Below are 18,423 nucleotides of genomic sequence, written 5' to 3'. Positions count from 1 at the left end.
TGAAAACGTGATTAAAATGCGATGCGACAAAAAAGTGATGAAAATGTGATGAAAAAATAACAAAAATGTCATGAAAAAATTGTGATGAAAAAATTAAAAAATTGTGATGAAAAAACGACAAAAATGTGATGAAAAAGTGACAAAAATGTGATGAAAAAATATTAAAAATGTGATGAAAAAACGACAAAAATGTGATGAAAAAGTGACAAAAATGTGATGAAAAAATTACAAAATGTGATGAAAAAGTAACAAAAATGTGATGAAAAAGTGACAAAAATGAGATGAAAAAAATGACAAAAATGTGATGAAAAAGTAACAAAAATGTGGAGAAAAAATTAAAAAAAATGTGATGAAAAAACGACAATAATGTGATGAAAAAATTTAAAAAAATGAGACGAAAAAATGACAAAAATGTGATGAAAAAATGACAAAAATGTGATGAAAAAGAGACAAAAATGTGATGAAAAAATGACAAAAATGTGATGAAAAAGAGACAAAAATGTGATGAAAAAGAGACAAAAATGTGATGAAAAAGAGACAAAAATGTGATAAAAAAGAGACAAAAATGTGATAAAAAAGTGACAAAAATGTGATGAAAAAATGACAAATGTGTGTAACAACACTGTGGCAAAAACGCAGCAACAATGCGAGGAAAAACATCCTTCTAGATCAGATTAGTAGGTCTTAGCTTTCAAATGAGGCGTTAATGGGTAAAGCTGAACTGGAGACCATGTACTTGGTTAAGGCGGGGGTTAAGAGCTTCATAATAAGCTTTAAACATATGGCCCTATAGTGTGCCTTGAGTTTGAGAACCACGAGTTACTTCTCTATTCTGGAGCCGGCAGGTTCATGTTCAGACAAAACTGATATTTAATTGCGTATTTTGTGATGTAGGAATTCTTTACATACAGGGAATCCACAAATGATATGATACACTCCAAGTATACAGCTAAGGGCACAAAAGAGTAAGAAACATGTGTTGCAGCAGAAGTAAAAATGCTCGTCTTCCTGCCGGACAGGCGTTGATGTGTATGTTATAAACAGAGAGATAAGGTGTCCAGGAGTCTGAGGTGTGGAGAGGCGCAGGAGGAAGGACTGGGCAGAGCTTCCCCTGAACATCCTCAGTGATAAGAGCCTTTCATCCCGACAGCACTGCTCTGGAGGGGAAGCATTTCTGGAATTACTGGACTTAAATCACACACGTCTGTTTGTTGCACATACATTTAATAAAATACTGAATATAAGTCTTCATATATAAGTCTTTCTAAAGTTTTCTAAAGGTTTATCCTTGGTTTGGATATTCTGATAAGTCCAAAAAAGAAAGTGAAATGAACTATAACCAATCCAATCCAAACTTTATTTATTTTGCACTTTAAAAAAAAAACATCGACCAAAGCAAAACCAGCATAGGTTGGAAAAAGTAAACCACTACTGAGTACCGGTTGCCTTACAATTCTGCACATTATTCAATATCTCATTCTCTATTGGTGTATTTCCACACAGTCTCCAACCCTTGTTCTATCTAGGTCCAACCTGGGGCTGGGTACCGCTAATTTTCCCCCCCGATACCGATACTTTTCCAATATCGATACAAAAACAATACTTCTTTGATACCTATGCTAAAATATTTCTCATCTAGACCCAGAAAACAGAACAATAATGTTAACTTATTCCACAAAAGACTATTTATTCTACATTTGTATCATTTATTTGAGCTGAAACGACCAAGTAACTTCCTTTAATGCTGTCCCTGGACCAACAAGCATCAAAACTTGATCTCTAACGATATTTTTTTTTCAGTACCTGCTTCCGATTCTTTTATTTTTAGTGCCTAAACTTTACTTTCGATACCATACTGGTATTGTGTAACGGTATCCAGCAGCCCTAGTGCAACCGGCTGAAAGCTCCTTGTGCAGAGAGCATATTCAGTGTAATAACGGGGACGGTGCAGTGTGGGACAGCGGAGGCGTTTGCTCTTGTTGGATTCTTGTCAGCGCTGTTGTAACGGCCAGTCAAAACAAATAACTACCTCAAGTATTTTGACTCAGAGGCAGATTGAGATATTTTAACTACTGGATCTTATCACAGAGAGGGTCCAACATCTGCACTGGCTTGAGATCACATCTTCATAAGTTCACACTGCGTTTTTGTTTCATATCCCACGTGTTATTTCTTCGCCAACTAGTAATTCACTTCATCTATTTGGAAAATGGTTTTATTGCCTGATCACTTTTTGTAATAAAATAAAATAAAAAACGTTGGTCTTACTTCAACAGGCAGTCTCATCCTTTTCGCAGGTTTTGGTCAAGCATCGGGAGGTTCTCATTGGCTATTGGTATGAAAACCTTCAAAACAACCTCTCTCTTGGTGTTTTTTTGCCTTTTTCTGTGAACTGCATTTGTAGTTTTTTGTTCCACATGTTTAACTGGAAGCTTTTGTACATTTTTGCCGTGTTTTTGTGGGGATCGATGGATTTTTTTTCCTGCAGAGAGTCCATAAAGGTCCTGAAGAAAGCAGCATTTTAAAAGTAAACAAACAGCTAGCTTATGAACTAAAGCCATCTGAGACCTACAAACGTCTTCTTCTGAGACACTGAAGAGGCACCAAGAGCCCCCCACACCTGCAGCGAACTGCGAAGCTCTTTCCAGAGGATGGTGAAACACTGTTGTGGAGCGGAGGGAGCTGCTCAGGAGGAAGAGGACGGAGGAAGTAGATCCAACCGATCCAACAAAGGAGGGTACTGCAGCTCTGGTTATACATATTGGCATTATCTATGAAAATGACTATAAAGAGATCAACCAGCAAGCAATGAGAAACCCATTTGATTATCATTTGTTGTTGTTGCCCATTTCCGTCCATCAGTGACCATTTATCTTGAGCGAGAAGTTGTAAAGGTCATTTGTGGGTGAGGTTGGCCTTGGCGCCCCCAAAAAGTGAGTTTATATATTTAACTTCTAAACTTCTGGTGTCTTTGGTTTAGCGCTTGATAAAATCACTAAAACATCACGCTCGGATTCTTGTCGTCTCGTGGCCCCGTTCCCACCTCGCCCTCTCCGCGTCCCTCCGATCCCCGGCTGTTTTCCTGTCAGTATCTTGTTTGGAAAGTCGGTTCGGGGGTCAGCGGAGGGCTCATAAATTTGTCAGCGCCAGCGCAGTTAAAAGGGGGAGGCTACCATGCTCTGGCGGGTCAGGAGCATCGCCTCTCTCACGCGGGACCCTCGCTCTCGCTACGGGCCCTCGCTTGTTGTTTCAGGCACGTCCTCTGCACCGACCCAAACCGGCCTGGGACGTGTGAGAGTCCGAGGAGAGGCGCTTTCTCAGTGACGCCACCGGCCAGGCCCAAGACTTTCGCCAAAGGCTGTGGGCATTCAAAGGCGGCGTGTCTGAGTCGTTACATTTGCCCATCACTCTTCGACTTTACCAAAGACGGAAACCGAGTCAGCTTTGGAATTATTTCTCCAAGACGTCTCCAATGGTCACGTCCACTGACAGCACAGAGGTCGGCCCGTGTGTGTGAAAGAATTGTCTGAGTGGCTACATTCGTTCTCCAACCCTTCACCCTGACCTCAGAGGGAAACTCCACCTCAACGCACTTATCGCCGCTAAAACCAACAGCTATTGTTGATCCTCCGAACATTTCTGAGCGCTCCGCCGCGTCTTTTCCAATCCCCAGAGATACCTGGGCAAATACCATAAATATTCCGCGCAGGTGCAGGCATAACTCACTCCCGAACAGGGCCGCATTAGAGGGCTATCTCGCCAAGGCCCGCTTATATAAACTTTAGATACAACAAATAAATCAAGCTCTCCATTCCTAAAACACCCATAGGTCATTTCAACCCTCTGCAGACCTTATACAGTCTCTATATTACAGACTCTTTCACAACATTCTTCATGACAAAGCATTTCATCCAATCAACAAATTAGAATCATTACTTGTCATTTCTGCTGCTAATAATTGCTGGACCTTGGAAATTAAAAGGGTAGAAGTTGCTAAAGTGTTGGAGAGAGCATTAATGTCCATTTTGTGAACGGTAGCAATAGAAGACAAACTGACTTGACCAAAGGCACTAGTAAGAAACACAATTAGTCATAATATCTACTGAAGGTTAAAGTAATAATAACACATCTTAAACTTTAGAAGGTTAAACTTAGTGCAGATAGTTTCTGTTGCTCAGCTGGATACAAGAGCTATTTGAGAATAAACTGAGTGTTTCCTCAGTTTTTGAAGCCATTCATCAGAAGGAAAAAGATGTTAAACAGATGGTATGTTAATTAGATCATATGCGGAAAGCAAGTATGATTTGTGGTGGGACCATTTTCTATGGCCCACACCTCCCAATCATGGCCAAAAGTAAATCAGCAGGAAATGGCAGTGTTTTCAGCATTTTGAGACTTTTTAACAGGGATTTGATCTGTAGAGCGAATAATGATATTATTCAAAGTCATCTCAGGGGCTAAATGTTTTATGTTTGAGGGACAGATTTCTTTTCCCCTGGGCCTGATAGTGCCTACGTCATTGCATTAAATGTCAAGACATAGGGCACACATACAAACACGAACATCACTCTTTCCTCTGTCTTCAAGGTCACAAGCAGAGGCCCAAAGTCCATCCCAGAACACATCACCCCTCGCCCGGCCATCTCACCCTGACTCCTCTCTAGCCTTTTATTGAACACAGATAAATAGCGGTCGGACTCCCGGCGGCTTCACGCAGGAATGCGACAGCAAGAATGTTTATGTGGTCATCTCTCCATTACCAAGACGAGCTTCTCCCTCTCTCTTAAAAAAGGAGCCAAACCAACAGGTCATTATCATAATAGATGGGCTTTAGCGGGCACAAAGGGGCCGGCAGCGCAGTCCCAGTTCAGCGGTTCACAAGTTCGCAACCTTTTACAACTCCAGAAATTCCAAGAGTCGAACCAGAGGATTTATGCAACTTAAATGAACTCAAGCAGATGTCCAAATGATGAATATTGGACTATGAGTATGAAGGAACAAGGCAGGGGCTACATGCTGCCCTCGCTTTAGTCAGCAGCTAAAGGCAGTGGTGCTGAATGAGTGGGTGAAGACGAGAGGAGATATCGGTTCTCGTCGGTACAGGTATTGGATGTTTCTCGAACTGAAGTACAAGTGGTCTCTGCAATCAGCACTCAAGAGGAAAGTTACTTATGTACTGTACGTGCGGAATCATTCGTTTGAGTGAGCAAGGTATGAGTCTCATTGCACAGAACATAATGTACACAACTAATTCAACTATTATTACACTACAGTCCGTCACAAAATGTACTCTATGTATGAAGAAAATGATTAATGGTCTCAACTATAGCGCATTTCCACGTACATTAGGCACTCAAAGCGCTTTAAGGCAAGGAACCACTCACCCATTCAAGCTCTCATTCACACACCAATGTACGCAGACACTGGAGACAAGGTGGGTGAAGTGTCTTGCCCAAGGGTGCACCTTCAGGAGGCGGGATTCGAACACCCAACCTTCCGATCATGAGAGGAGAGGAGACAGCTCAAGTGGCTCGGACACGTATTTCAGATGCCTCCAGGTCGCCTCCCTGTGGAGGTGTTCCGGGCGTGGGGAGGAGGCCCCAGGGAAGACCTAGGACACACTGGAGGGACTAAGCTGGTCTGGGAACGCCTCGGGATCCCCCCAGAAGAGCTGGAGGAGGTGTCCATAGATTGGGAAGCTCAGACTGATGTCTCCACGACCCCGTCCCAGATAAAGCAGATGAAGATGGATGGATGGTTATTGATTATAGCCCTATATCGTCGTACCTCCTACTAATACAGCAACTAAATTTACTCATGCATAAAACATCAATAATACGAAATGTTGACACACCTGGTCCCAACAATTTGCTGAATGGCTCTCTTACCCCTATTTCAGATAAACTGTCCTGTCCAAAGAGGGTACAGGCCAAAACATCTAAAAACGTTCACTCCCCATTATGGGAACCCTATACTGTAAGCACAATCTTTCCTTTTTATCTCTGTAAGTTGTGTAAACTTTCTGCACGTTAAAAATCCATATATAATCACATATTCAGAATGGGAGGCTGACATGACCATGCTCTGCAGCTGACTCCCCTCGATGTGCTGTTCCATATTGATACCATTTTCGCAATGTTCACCCTCTGAGCGCCTACACCTGTTTTTCGCCTCGATGACCTGAACTCAACCTGCAGCATTTCCAGTTTGTTTGTGTGCAGGGGCGAGGAAGGAACTCCGAAATTAAAACATAGATAATTGTTTGTGTAGAAATCTTACCCTTTGTCTTGGTCAGTATATACAAACATAAAGTGTGGGCTCGCACGCAAATCCAGGTAAATGATCTCTGCTGAGAGGAAAGATAAACATGATGCACAAGCACGGGCTGAACAGTTATGGACTTATGGCCCTGAGCATTAAAGATGTAGAGGAGACTGACAGAACCAGTGTGTAGAGGTCTGAACTACAGAGGTGATTATTTGGAGTCTTTGCCAAAGCTAATGTGACTTTTCAGAATCAAATTTCCATTGAATGTGATTTATCTTGCGGCCCCCCACAGCTTTCAGGTGACAATGCATGCTTATAGGTGCACGGCAGGGATGCTGAATGTCTGGTGGAGTCTTGTGATTATCATTTAGTGGGTTTGGTGTTAAAGGAATAGGCCACCGTTTTTACCTACTGAGATATGTTACCTTACCTTATCTTGGACGAGTTGATGCGTACCTGTCTGGTCTTGGTGCTTGCCCTCAGTCACACAAATGTTGTTAGCATTTAGCCGCTCCTAGCACTTCGACTTTACTGCGCTGACTTCGGTACAACAATGTAGTCAACCCTTTTGATCCACTTAGAAAATCGACATGTTTAATTTTGTGTAACTAGACTTGGATCACAAAACTTTTCAGGTAACTGTATTTAAATAGGGGAAAACGTGGAACAGCTTGGTAGCTTCTAACTTTACCCCAGTTTGGAGCTATACCTATGCTGGGAGAGGCCAAATTCTAACAACATCTTTGGTCTTTTTGCATGCCTGAGGGCACACAGTTCTTTCATACTGTGATATGTTCTTACCTGAGCTTAGACAAGTTGATACATACCTGTCTGGTCTTTGTGCCCGTGGAAAAGCGTGGTAGCTTCCAACTTCACCCCTGCTTGGAGCAATAGGAGTATACTGGGAGCTCAGGTAAGAACATATCTCAGTATGTAAAAACGGTGGCCTGTTCCTTTAATAGTATGGTGCAAGAAGGTTGCATTTGAAGACAGATTTTTCCAAGCGTACATCTTTTATAAATGGTAAATGGTCTCAACTTATATGCTGCTTTTACAAAGTAGAGGCAAGGTGAGTGAAGTGTCTTGCCCAAGGACCTTCTGATCATGTGACTGCCCACTTTTGCAGCAACTTGCTTTGTAATAGGTTTTTCCATTGTAAATGAACAATAGTTCTGTACCATCGATTATGAACAATACAATTTACAGTCAACTAGGCTTTATGTTTATGTTTTTTGAGTTTGACCTTGAGTAGCTTTTCTAATAATAATATTATAATACAATGCAAATGCTGATTTAGCACTTTTCCAGGCGTGTTATTCATTCACTCCATACTCAGGAGTGGAAACGAGCCTGCCAGTCTGTGCCACCTTCCCTGACAGCCCCCAATCCAGGTACAATCTTCAAAACTGCTGCGAATAAATGTGCATAAAAAGGGAACAGTCTAGTCTAGTAACACACATGATTTACTCGTCTTTCTCGTGCTCCTCTGGATCACCATCTTGAATGAGCAATGTCCCACTCCCTTTAAGACCGGGGATAACTATTGAATCTTGGACTGACAGCCCCGATGCACCACATGGCGCATTTTATATGAGCTCCCAGCTGAGTTGTGGTGAAAAATGGAGAAAGAGCAACAACTTCACACATCATAAAGCACAGCCAAAGCAAATTCCTTCATGCAGCGGATCTTTATCAGATGCTGCGTTGGAATTGTTATCAGCAGTCAACAGATAGTGACCCGTCAGCAGCAGCGTGCCGCACTTTATCAATCTACAGCGCTGGTCTTCCCCGACACTCTAACGGCGCAAACAAAGATGTAGATATGAAGTCACGGCTAGCGCAGAGCGGAGGGGAAGAGTTATGGCGTGAGAGGGACAGATAGCATCGGATGAGAGCGTTACACGGGTGTTAAATGCACAGATTAGGGACAGGGATTACACTCTCTGATAAATGGATATCTACGGAATTCAAGTGAAACCATATGTGAGTCAGGGAGCAACTTCCATAGTGAAAACAAATCATATTTCAGATAATACAGCCCCAGCAGTTGAGCATTTGTACCTAAATTAAAAAAACAAAAATGCTGTTCTGAAGAGGAATACAGAGAGGACATTTGTAGCGAAACATTTCCACTGTTTTCAAGGCCTCGGGGCCATTGCATGTTTTGCCCCGAGCGCTCGACAACCAATATAATCCAAACATGAGAAAAGGAAGCGTCTAAAAAACACTGTAACTAGATAAGCCCATGTCTTTGTGTATCTTGGGTCAGTGTTGAACACGACTGGGGTTCGAGACACATTGTGGCCGCACTAACAAATCTGATTGCGTAAACATGCGCAAATAAACAGAGGATCGTAGTTTGTCAATGTAATTTTTCTCACCGCTGCCTCAAGAGGGACGTCCTGCCAAGTTTATGTCCCAGGAAAAAAGATCTTTAAATCAGCAGCGGCATATCTCAAATTCCTGGCTTGTCTTGGGGGCTAATGCTGTTTACGTGGAAGGGGTGAATTGGCGGGTGGTCCTCTGTTACGCACCGGTCACTAAAACTTCTCAGCCACGGTGTTTCAAAATGATTTAGTGACTTTTTTTTGTTTTTTGTATCAAACAATCGTCTCTTTGATGGAAGCTTCGGCTAATTATTTGATCATGCTGAGGGCTTTGGGACACGTTTCAGTGCAGAGGAAGTGGCTTACCTGGGCTTAGACCCTGAGAAATGCAGCCAGGCATCCGAAGACAAGCCAAACAGCCGTTTAATAAGGGCAGTCTATTTGAGCATAAGGCCCAGCACTGTCTGAACCCGGATAATCCCCTGGAAAACCCACTTCTTAAGGATTTTGTTTGCCTTAAAAGAGTGAGAGCTCTGTTGTTGACTTAGGTAAGAGGTGAAGAACCGGCTCAGGCTCTGATAAAAGGACGGAGAACAGAAGATAGAAAACATTTTATCTTCTCCTTGTAAGATAGTCACAAGACACACTGACACACACCAACAGACGACGATTTAATTAAACATATGCAGCACAGGAGTAATTTGATCAAGACACAAAGCGTGAGGCAACAAGAGCAAGTGGAAATAGAGATTTACAATGTGCTTTACAAAGGACAATTTTTATACACTCCAAATTAAGATACACTTGTAGCCACAGCTGCCCAGGGGTAGACCGACAGAAACAAGGCCAACGACCACTTGCTCACACACCTCGTATTACCTGGTTACACTAACCAGGCCCAGCCCTGCTTAGCTACCGAGATCAAATGAGACTGGAAATTCTCTGAGGATCAACCCCAACTTTCTAGCAGAGACACAAGCACTCGCCACCACAAGTAATTTAGAAATCAATTCAAATGTCAAGTAAGAAACTTTAGTCTAGTAAGAGCTTTTACTAATAGCATGTCATTAAAAATGTCATGTTTGAGACGGTGTTCATTTTGTTGACAAAAATACTTAATTTAAGTAATATTTTTGCCAACTAAAATTGGACAAATTATTATTATCATTTTTAAATAACTATGACTAAAATAAGACTGTAATGTAAAGGTCACTGACAGTTTGAAGCAGCCATATCCTTTAAATTCTCTGACAAAGGAACAGATTGGTGCTGTTCATGTGGAAGAAACTCCATGAAGCAGAGGACCTTGATTAAAGTTAAGTTATCCTTTATTGATCTCTGTAAAGAATCTGTTCTCTGCATTTGACCCATCCTCAATGTCGCTGGCGCTCGTGGATCCATCTCCATGATGTGCAGCCAGGCTGGTGGTCAGAAACACCTGGCTGGTGAATTAACCTATTGCACATGTTTATAGTGGTAGGGGAAACCAGAGTACCTGGAGGAAACCTAGGCAGAGAAGGTGGGAATCGAACCCGGGACCTTCGAGCTGTGAGGCACTCAGTTAACACTGGTCTAAGACAAACGTCAAAGATCTGAATTGGGGATCGCATCATTATAAAACTCAGCAGTTTTTACGAACTACCTGTTTTTTTCCCTTATTTCATCAGTTTGTGTAACACGCTCTTATTGTCCCATAGCAGTGAACATTTAGATGAAGTAGTCCTCTGCAGTGTGTTGTTTAGAATCAGAATAGAATATTTAATCTTATGAATATCCGGTGGTGTATAGCTTTGTACACTGAAAATAAGCATAAGAAGTTGTTTATTATGATGTGATTCCTGCAGAATTAGCTCTTGTGTTGTGTTTACACGCCGAAACCAAAGTGAAACACGATCCTTTTTTAAATAGCCAGTAATCCATACATGGATTTTCCCGGATCACTGTGGGACCTTTACCCTCTCAAACAAAACCCAGAGCCCAGAGAATCCCTCACACCTGTGTATGTTTTACACTGGTGAAGCAGAGCAGCGCAAAGTTATCACAGTCCTGGTTAAGTGCAGGTGACACAGGAAAAACATTGTACTTCCTGCTCTGCAAACCTTCAACCCAAAGCCATTTTGGTCTCATCCGTGACTCAATGACCACAACAGCTCGACCAGTGTGGACACACCTGATGGGAATAGAACATTTTCCACTCGCGGCTGCGGCTATTTACACAAAAACACGTCACTTCTCGTTAATTAAGTGCGAAGTGACCTCCTGTGTTTGTTTAGCTCGGATGGGATGCACCTTGCTAAAACAGGACATCACCACAGCAGAGGGCATCGAGGGCAGGGATGAGCACCAATTACAGAATGCAGTGGATGAGTTTGTGAATTAATTATGCTGAAATTCTCCAAATAAAAAAAACATATAATATCATAACATAAACTAAACTTCTAATTTCTGGGGAAATTCCAAATACTGGCATTCGGGTAACTCACAACTCCCCCTACTGGTAAAACTGAACACATCATGCCGCGGTGAAAACTTGTTTCTGTTTCTGACATATCTGCAGTATCTAAAGCACATCATTGGTAAAGGTTTAACCTCCCGCTCTAACTAAGTGCATTTTCTCCAGTTCAGCTTTACTCAAATCTAAATGCTTCTCGACTGGAGCTCACAACCTATTGGCCAGAGTAACGCCTCAATTGAAAGCTAAGACCTACAAAATAGGCCGAAACCTTGTTTTTGTTGTGTTTTTGAAGATTTCTTTTGTCGTGTTTTGGTCACTTTCTCCTCACATTTTTGTCGGTCTTGTAAGGCTTTCTTGTTGATTATTTTTTGCTTTTTCATCACTCTTTAGTCATGTTTTTGTCGCTTCGCTATTGTTGCTTTTCCAGCACAATCTTGACGCTCTTTTGCTGCATTTTTGTCACATTTTGGAAATGTTTTTGTTGTGTTTTTCCTCTTTTTTAAATTGTTTTTTGTTGCGTTTTTGTTGCATTTTCATCACTGTTCAGGAGTTTCTTTCATGTTTGAGAAATCCTGAATTTTTCGCTACAGGCATCTCCTTGACTCATTTCCACTACAAATAATCTCTATTGTTTTGGGCTTGATTGAACATCATCATCCCTCTCCCTCTCTGTCCCTCTGTGTCTAGAAGTGTTTTTAAAAAGCGTGAATAAATGGGACCTTTAAGCCACATAGCAGGACAGGGCTGAGGTCTCTAATCAATAGTGAGCGGTTGTGCGGCGGGACATGTCCGGAGCTGCCCGGTGTCGCATGAGTCATCAAACAGACACTGTCCCCTCACCGGAGACCTGCAAAAGGCAAACAGCGATGAAGGTGCTATTCCAGGAATGAAGATTAAAAAGGAGTTGGAAAGTTTGTCTCGTCAAGTCCCCGTCGACGAAAAGAGCCTGGAGTTTATATTTGAGGCGTTGTATGGGCTAGATATCAAGAGAAATATTTGCCTACAAAATTACCATGTAATTACAGAGAATTACAGTTAAATTCTCTGTAATTACAAGGTATATCTACAAAAAAAATAACATCTTAACTCTCAGCAAAAAAGAAATTAGTACATTTTACTTATAATATTAAAGGTGGCCTTGTTTAAAGACAACGGCACAATTTTGTTGTCATTGAAATGGGATTATTCCACAAGATTAAAATGGCGGGTGTGTGGATCCAATCACAAACAGAAAATGATGAGTTTAAAGCAGAACTAGTAACTCATGCCCCTACAGGCCATAAGCGCCACTGCAGGTGTCGTAGCATGTTATGGTTTTTTACTCTTTAATTGTCCGTGAGAGTAAATACTTCGCTGACAGAAAAGACAAAGGGAGAGAGGGATATTGTACATCCAATTATACAATGGATATAATTGTTTTGGCTGTAAATACTGTTTAAGTGGCGCTAGCCCGCAGTTAGCTTTGCTCGTTAGCCTGTTAGCTTCTTCTTTGTGATTCCATTAGTGTGTATTGGGGCCTCCAGGTCGGAGTAGGGAAAGCTGCAAGTGTGGTTTTATGGCCAGAGACACCAAGGGGAGATGAAAGACCCCCCAATCATCCCAAAAACACTTGTATTACCCCCAGAGGGACTACAGAAAAGATTTATTAAAGTGATCAAGTTACTTAGTACTGCTTTAAACATTTGAGGAATTAATCTTTGGATATTTCTTTCAATAAAACATGGAGATTCTTAGAAATCCAATTATTTGAATAAAGTAAATAAATGAAGTTAGGGCTGGACAATATGAGATAAAGTAGCAATAACTGTTTTGGATATTGCGATATTATTGCAATATTTTACTAAATCATGTCTGCACAGTAGATTCTACAAAGGATAACTATTTTATTACAAATTCTATCAAACGAGACTTAAAAAGACACCAAACCGGGGCTAAAACAAAGCTAAAATGGAACTAAATCAGGAAAATGATGACACATTGTGCAATTATGACAAGCTACAATGCTGTCTGTAGGCTGTGCCAGCAAAAAAAATCACTCATGTCAGATTTTGAGACATGATGATATTGGATGTTGCTTCAACTAATATTGCGATAATGATAATTTGGTGGCGCTAGTTTAAATGAGACAAACTCAGCTGAACCTGACATTTCTTTCAAAAACAGCGAATTGCCCGTAGAGCCACTGCAAACCCTCTGAAAGTCGTTTTTTCCACCAGTTTTCGAGTCAATGGGTCATTTTGAACTGCGGTGACGTTACAGGGAAAACGTATGGTCGAACAAGTGGTGAACATGAATCACGCGCAGGCATATGTTCCGCAGAGCGCACACTGGAGACTAGATGTAACACAGGGGCTCTTAAATCTGTCCGTGCCCCTCGAGGATACGGGCCGAAAATGAGCTCTCTATCTGCACCGCTTTGGCTGTGAAAGACATCAGTTGGGAGACAGGGCGCGTAAATCACTGTCACTCTCCCTGTTTGCCGCGGTTTTGATTCGGACATGCGCGAGGAGGCTAAAGTAAACAGGTAAATCCCATTTTCAAACTGATTATCAGCAAAGGAAGTCAGGGGTATTTTATGGATGCTAATCCGTGCTTACATTTTTCTCATGAGACAGATGGTTTGGCTGCTGCCCTGTTCCGTTTATCTTCATCTTTGTAGTCCCACACATTAGGGCTGCACAGTATATCTCCAAATTATCGCAATATTGGGTTGAAAGCAAGACACCACAATGTACTGCAAAATCATTCAAGTCTTAAACATGGGATTTACACATGCAAGAAACTAAAGCACATAGCAACTCTAAAGTGTGCATAGGCTTAGTTTAAGTCATTTAGTTTGAATTTAGCCTTGTTAAGGGTCATCATTTCATATTTTCAAGACTTGCTATGATTTAATATTCTCATGAGTTTAGTTTTAATACCGTGCTTTAGTAAAATATTGCAGTGAAAATCGTCACAATATTCCAGATGATTTTCAAACGTTACAGTTTTTCCTCATATCGTGCAGCCTCACCACACATGACACACAGATTGTAAGCGGGACCACCCACCCACAAAAAAAAACATCCACAACTCTATCAACTTTACCCAATTGAAGCGTAAGGCGCATTAAAAACCAATTGGGTCGGCGATGACACACGGTAGTCGTGCGAGGCCTTATTTGCAAAGCAGATGGGGAATCCTTGGCCCTCACTAGCATTAATTACAATCACATTTGCGGAGGAAACAGTCCCTCCTCCTCCCCAAAAAAAAAGGGCGGCGGGTAGGACTTTGTGTACAGAGAGGGTGGGGGGGGGGAGATGGCAACCCAATCCCCCAGTCGTTTGCGAGAAATCTGAGCAAATCGTCAAAAGATGCACAGGACGTGATCAATCAATCAATCAAAGGAGCCAGATGTGCTAGAACAGAGGAGTATAAACCATAGCAGAACCACAGACACACAAGCTGCCTCACTGCTTGGTCACACCCCCCACACGGGAGCCAACAGAGGGGCTGCACTATCTAGAAGTAAAAAAAAAAAAAAAAAAAAAAGCTGCCCCGCTTCTGTGTGGAGATCTGGTTTTCATCATGACATGTTGCAACACAAATGCTCAGAGGACCAATAACAAGCAAGAAGCATTTGACTTCTCCTAACGGCAGCTTAACTCTTCTTCATGTGTGGCATTGAGTGGCTGCAGCAGTGGACCACACCAACACAGGCCCAGGCACAATATGGACTTTACAGGTGCACTCTGTAAAATATCAGATAAAATACAAGACGTGATGTTTGGCATGGCAAGTTTAAAGCATGTGTCCAGAAACTGCGACGACTGATGGAAAATTAGCCTTTAGCTGCAATCCGGCATAATTACATCCATGTCAAATGTCTGTTCATGTGCTGTCCCGGTCGAGATAGATAATTAAAAACATAAATAAATAGAAAAGGCTTTCGGATACAGGCATACAAACATGTTTCAGGATGTGTCTTTCAAATCAGAGAGTAGGATAACATCAAACATGGATTAAAACTGGAAAGAAAGCCAGGACTAAACTAGGAGCAATAATCCAAGGCTAAACCAGGTCATTCCCAGGATTTAACTGCACCACATCTGAGGTTAAAAGAGCCGGTTTGAGAGAATTTCTTCATCGTAAACACTCTCTGTCTTTGGGACCTATTAAAAGTATTATTAATAATTAGATTTAAGCGTTTTCCATGTACCACAGAAGGTCCCTGCAGGGCCACTGTAGGTGTTTAAAGGCTGCAGAGAGAATGAGAGTAAATTTGCCATTGACACATTAATAAGAATACCATACAATTTGAAACAAGTAAATTAAGATGAAACACTTTATGATGTCATACACGGAATTCAGGAGGAGTTTGTTAAAGATTCATTAGGAATTTTCGTCCACCCTCTCACTTAATCCAGACTTCATACCAGCCCATATGGTGTGCTTGTTACCCGACCCCACACTTCTGGATTATTCATTCACAATGTGGTTTTGAAGAGAATTATTTGAAGATGAGAAACAAAATCTCTTTCAAACGCAGCACAGCTCATCTGAAAACGCCACAGCTGACTATCACAAGTCTCGACATCTCCCTCAGTCACAGAGCTTTCGCAGTGCAACATGACAGAGCCCTCGCGTCCCCAACAACGCCACCATCCATCTACTTAACCTCGTCCCGCGGCTTTTGGTCCGCTCTGTTTATCTAAAATGCGCTCTTGTTTAGAGTTGCGCGAGTAAACATTGGACTTGCTAATGGAAGGAAGGGCTCTGGGCTTTCATGTTTCGAACTCATTATGATTAAAATGTCCCCCTTCATCGTCACTGGGGCTAATTACAGGCTATCTCCTCCACTAACACAAACAACGCAACACAATTTACGCACTGAAACCGCAAGTCTGGTGCTCCGAGGCAGGAATAGCCCCTTTTATATACAAATACCAGCGGTGGTGCGGAGATGCTAGATGGTTTTGGGAATAACATTTACCGTGTTTTTTTTTTTTTCATACTACTATGGATGTAAATCATGGGGGGGGGAGAATGCAAAGGGAGGCCGACCACAGGATTTTAGGGACAAGAAATGAGGCGCATGAGGAGCAGTGTTCGAGAGAGAGAGAGAGAGAGAGAGACAATGAATGGGACACACTTAATCAAACCAAATTCGGCAACAGTGACAGTTTAAGCTTTGTAGTTGTACACGGCTGAACTACATTTGCTGTACAAGAACGCAGTGATATTTACGTACACAATTACTCCAACCATTTATCCAGGCTTGGAACCAGTAAAAACCTGTCATTGATGATAAATAGGAACTCGCTTATATAAAAATGACACAGTGCGATGCATAGAATGACCAAATACTAGGGCTGTCTCGATAATTACTGCATACTATATACTACATCGACTTATCGTTCAAGAAATAACAGATAAACGATACATTTTTGGCCTCAATATTTATCGTCTATACATTTATTTGCATTATCCCCTATTTTTTCTTTGTAAAGCTTGATTTTTAACCGTAGCAAAGGGAGTTACATTATATTTCGTGTTTACTGCAGCTTGTGTGATATTTTAGGATATGATTACTGTCATTTTAAAGCTTTAGAGTCAATAATATCGCGATATTGACCCGCCTCGATATATCGGAATATCAACTTTGATATCGTGACAGGCCTGCTAAACACAAACCTATCCTTCTATATGAAATGGCTATTATCTAAGTTATTGGCAACAGTATATCAGTCATCTTTACCACAGCTATTTCAACAGTATGTCATCTTTAGTGCAACCATGGCAACAGTATATCAGTCACCTTTATGGCAATTAATCTTTAGATAACACATATTTCATGGAGGAAGGTGATGATTTGTACCGATTAGCAATAATACAGTCATAAAACTGTATAAACGTCACCAGGAGGACAACTATTGGGCTTGAAATCAACTCAAGGGCTAAAAATGTGTCTGTTCAAGATCTGCACCCTTCACACCGGGACCAGCTGTACGAGGCAGTAGTGCAGACGGGGGAAGAGAAAAGAGCCACGCGTGTGTGTCTGACACCTGTTCCCACTTTGAGACAGCAGCAGGACCCGAGCGCAATTACGCACGACATGGAAGAGGCGGCGTGTACGTCTTACCTAAATTGACAAAGCTCATGACCATGTCCGCGTCGTTTAGAAAGGCAGTTTCCTGGAACGTGGCCAGATGCGGACTTTGCGTCGTCCGCATCGGGCTGTATCGATCCATCACGCCCTCCACCTGGCTCTTCTCCTCGCTCGATATGGTGTTGTACAAGTCCAGCATGAACAGAGGCGCGGAGTTGTACTTCCCGTGGGACAGATGGGGCCGCGGCCGGTGCGGCAGTCCCAGGATGGACAGGATCTCCTTCTGCATCTCCCGTTTCTCGTGCGTCCTCAGCCGGCGGTGGATGAAGCCCGGGTGCGCCTCGTTGTTGTTTCCGTCCAGTGAGAAATTGTGACTGCCGGACACGGAGAGCGTGCAGTAGTACGCGCTCCACCACAGTCCGAGGAAGCACAGCCAGCAGCCTCTCATGGTGCCAGTCCAACTCCAAACGGAGGGAGGGGGGGAAAAGTCCGAGAAATAGGAGCCAAAGTCCGTCTGTTATCTGTCGTGGTCAGACGCGAATAAGAAACAACCCCGTATCAAGCCATTTGGAAAACTCCCGTAAATTATATCCACGGAGAAGTGAGGCTCTTGCTTTCATTTCTTCATCCAGTTGCGCGTCTGGGTTCTTGACACTATCCAAAAACTTCACCAAACTTTTGCCACGATAAACCCTCGCAGACAAACGGCGCTCCCTTGTACTGTCGCCATTTCGGTGGATCTGAAAGGTCCGATGTGTTTTAATTCCGTTTTTACGCACAGGGTCCGCACAGCCTCTGCTGGTCCAAGTGACGGTCTCTTGCCACTACTCCACTCAAGAGGAATCAGCAGGTTGCAGTCCATAATATGTTGCAGTGACCGCCCACTCTGCCCGAGCGCACTGAGCAGAGGTGGAGCTCTTTAGACCTTTAAGAGAATCTTAACATCCGATTTTTCGCTTTACTACGTGAACACGTTATGTGGCATCTACTTTCTGTTACAACACTGTCTCACACGATCAGAAGCTGCGTTTATAAATGTGTCTAACATGAACTGGAATTGCGTTCACTAAATGTTTGCAATGCGTAAAGTTGTGGTCGAATTTAAATGTTTACTGTTTAACTTTCTCAATAAGCCTAAACCAACCATTTATGTGTTTTTATTTGCAAAGGTAAAACTATCTGCCTGATTGAATGTCCAAAGCGGAGAGTGACCAGTAACCACTTCGTGTTTCTCCAGTTGAGGCACGACCCCTGACGATGGACCAGAAAACAGCAACAGAAAACGC

The 18,423-nt window shown here is 42.3% G+C and overlaps 1 protein-coding gene across 1 annotated transcript in view; it reads right to left on the bottom strand.

Moving 5' to 3' along the window:
- Positions 1-18,064, bottom strand: part of bmp6 (bone morphogenetic protein 6) — an 80,338-nt gene extending 62,274 nt beyond the window's left edge. Inside the window, exon 1 of the mRNA XM_079576435.1 lies at positions 17,171-18,064. Coding sequence (XP_079432561.1) covers positions 17,171-17,585 — 415 coding nt within the window. The 5' untranslated portion in view covers positions 17,586-18,064. The remainder of the gene's footprint in view (positions 1-17,170) is intronic.
- Between the last annotated feature and the right edge of the window lie 359 nt (positions 18,065-18,423).

The sequence above is a fragment of the Gobius niger genome, assembly GCF_951799975.1.
Source record: "Gobius niger genome assembly, chromosome: 18".
Classification (NCBI taxonomy): domain Eukaryota; kingdom Metazoa; phylum Chordata; class Actinopteri; order Gobiiformes; family Gobiidae; genus Gobius; species Gobius niger.
The sequence above is the reverse complement of the archived record's forward strand: the minus strand, read 5'-3'. Positions and strand labels throughout refer to the sequence as shown.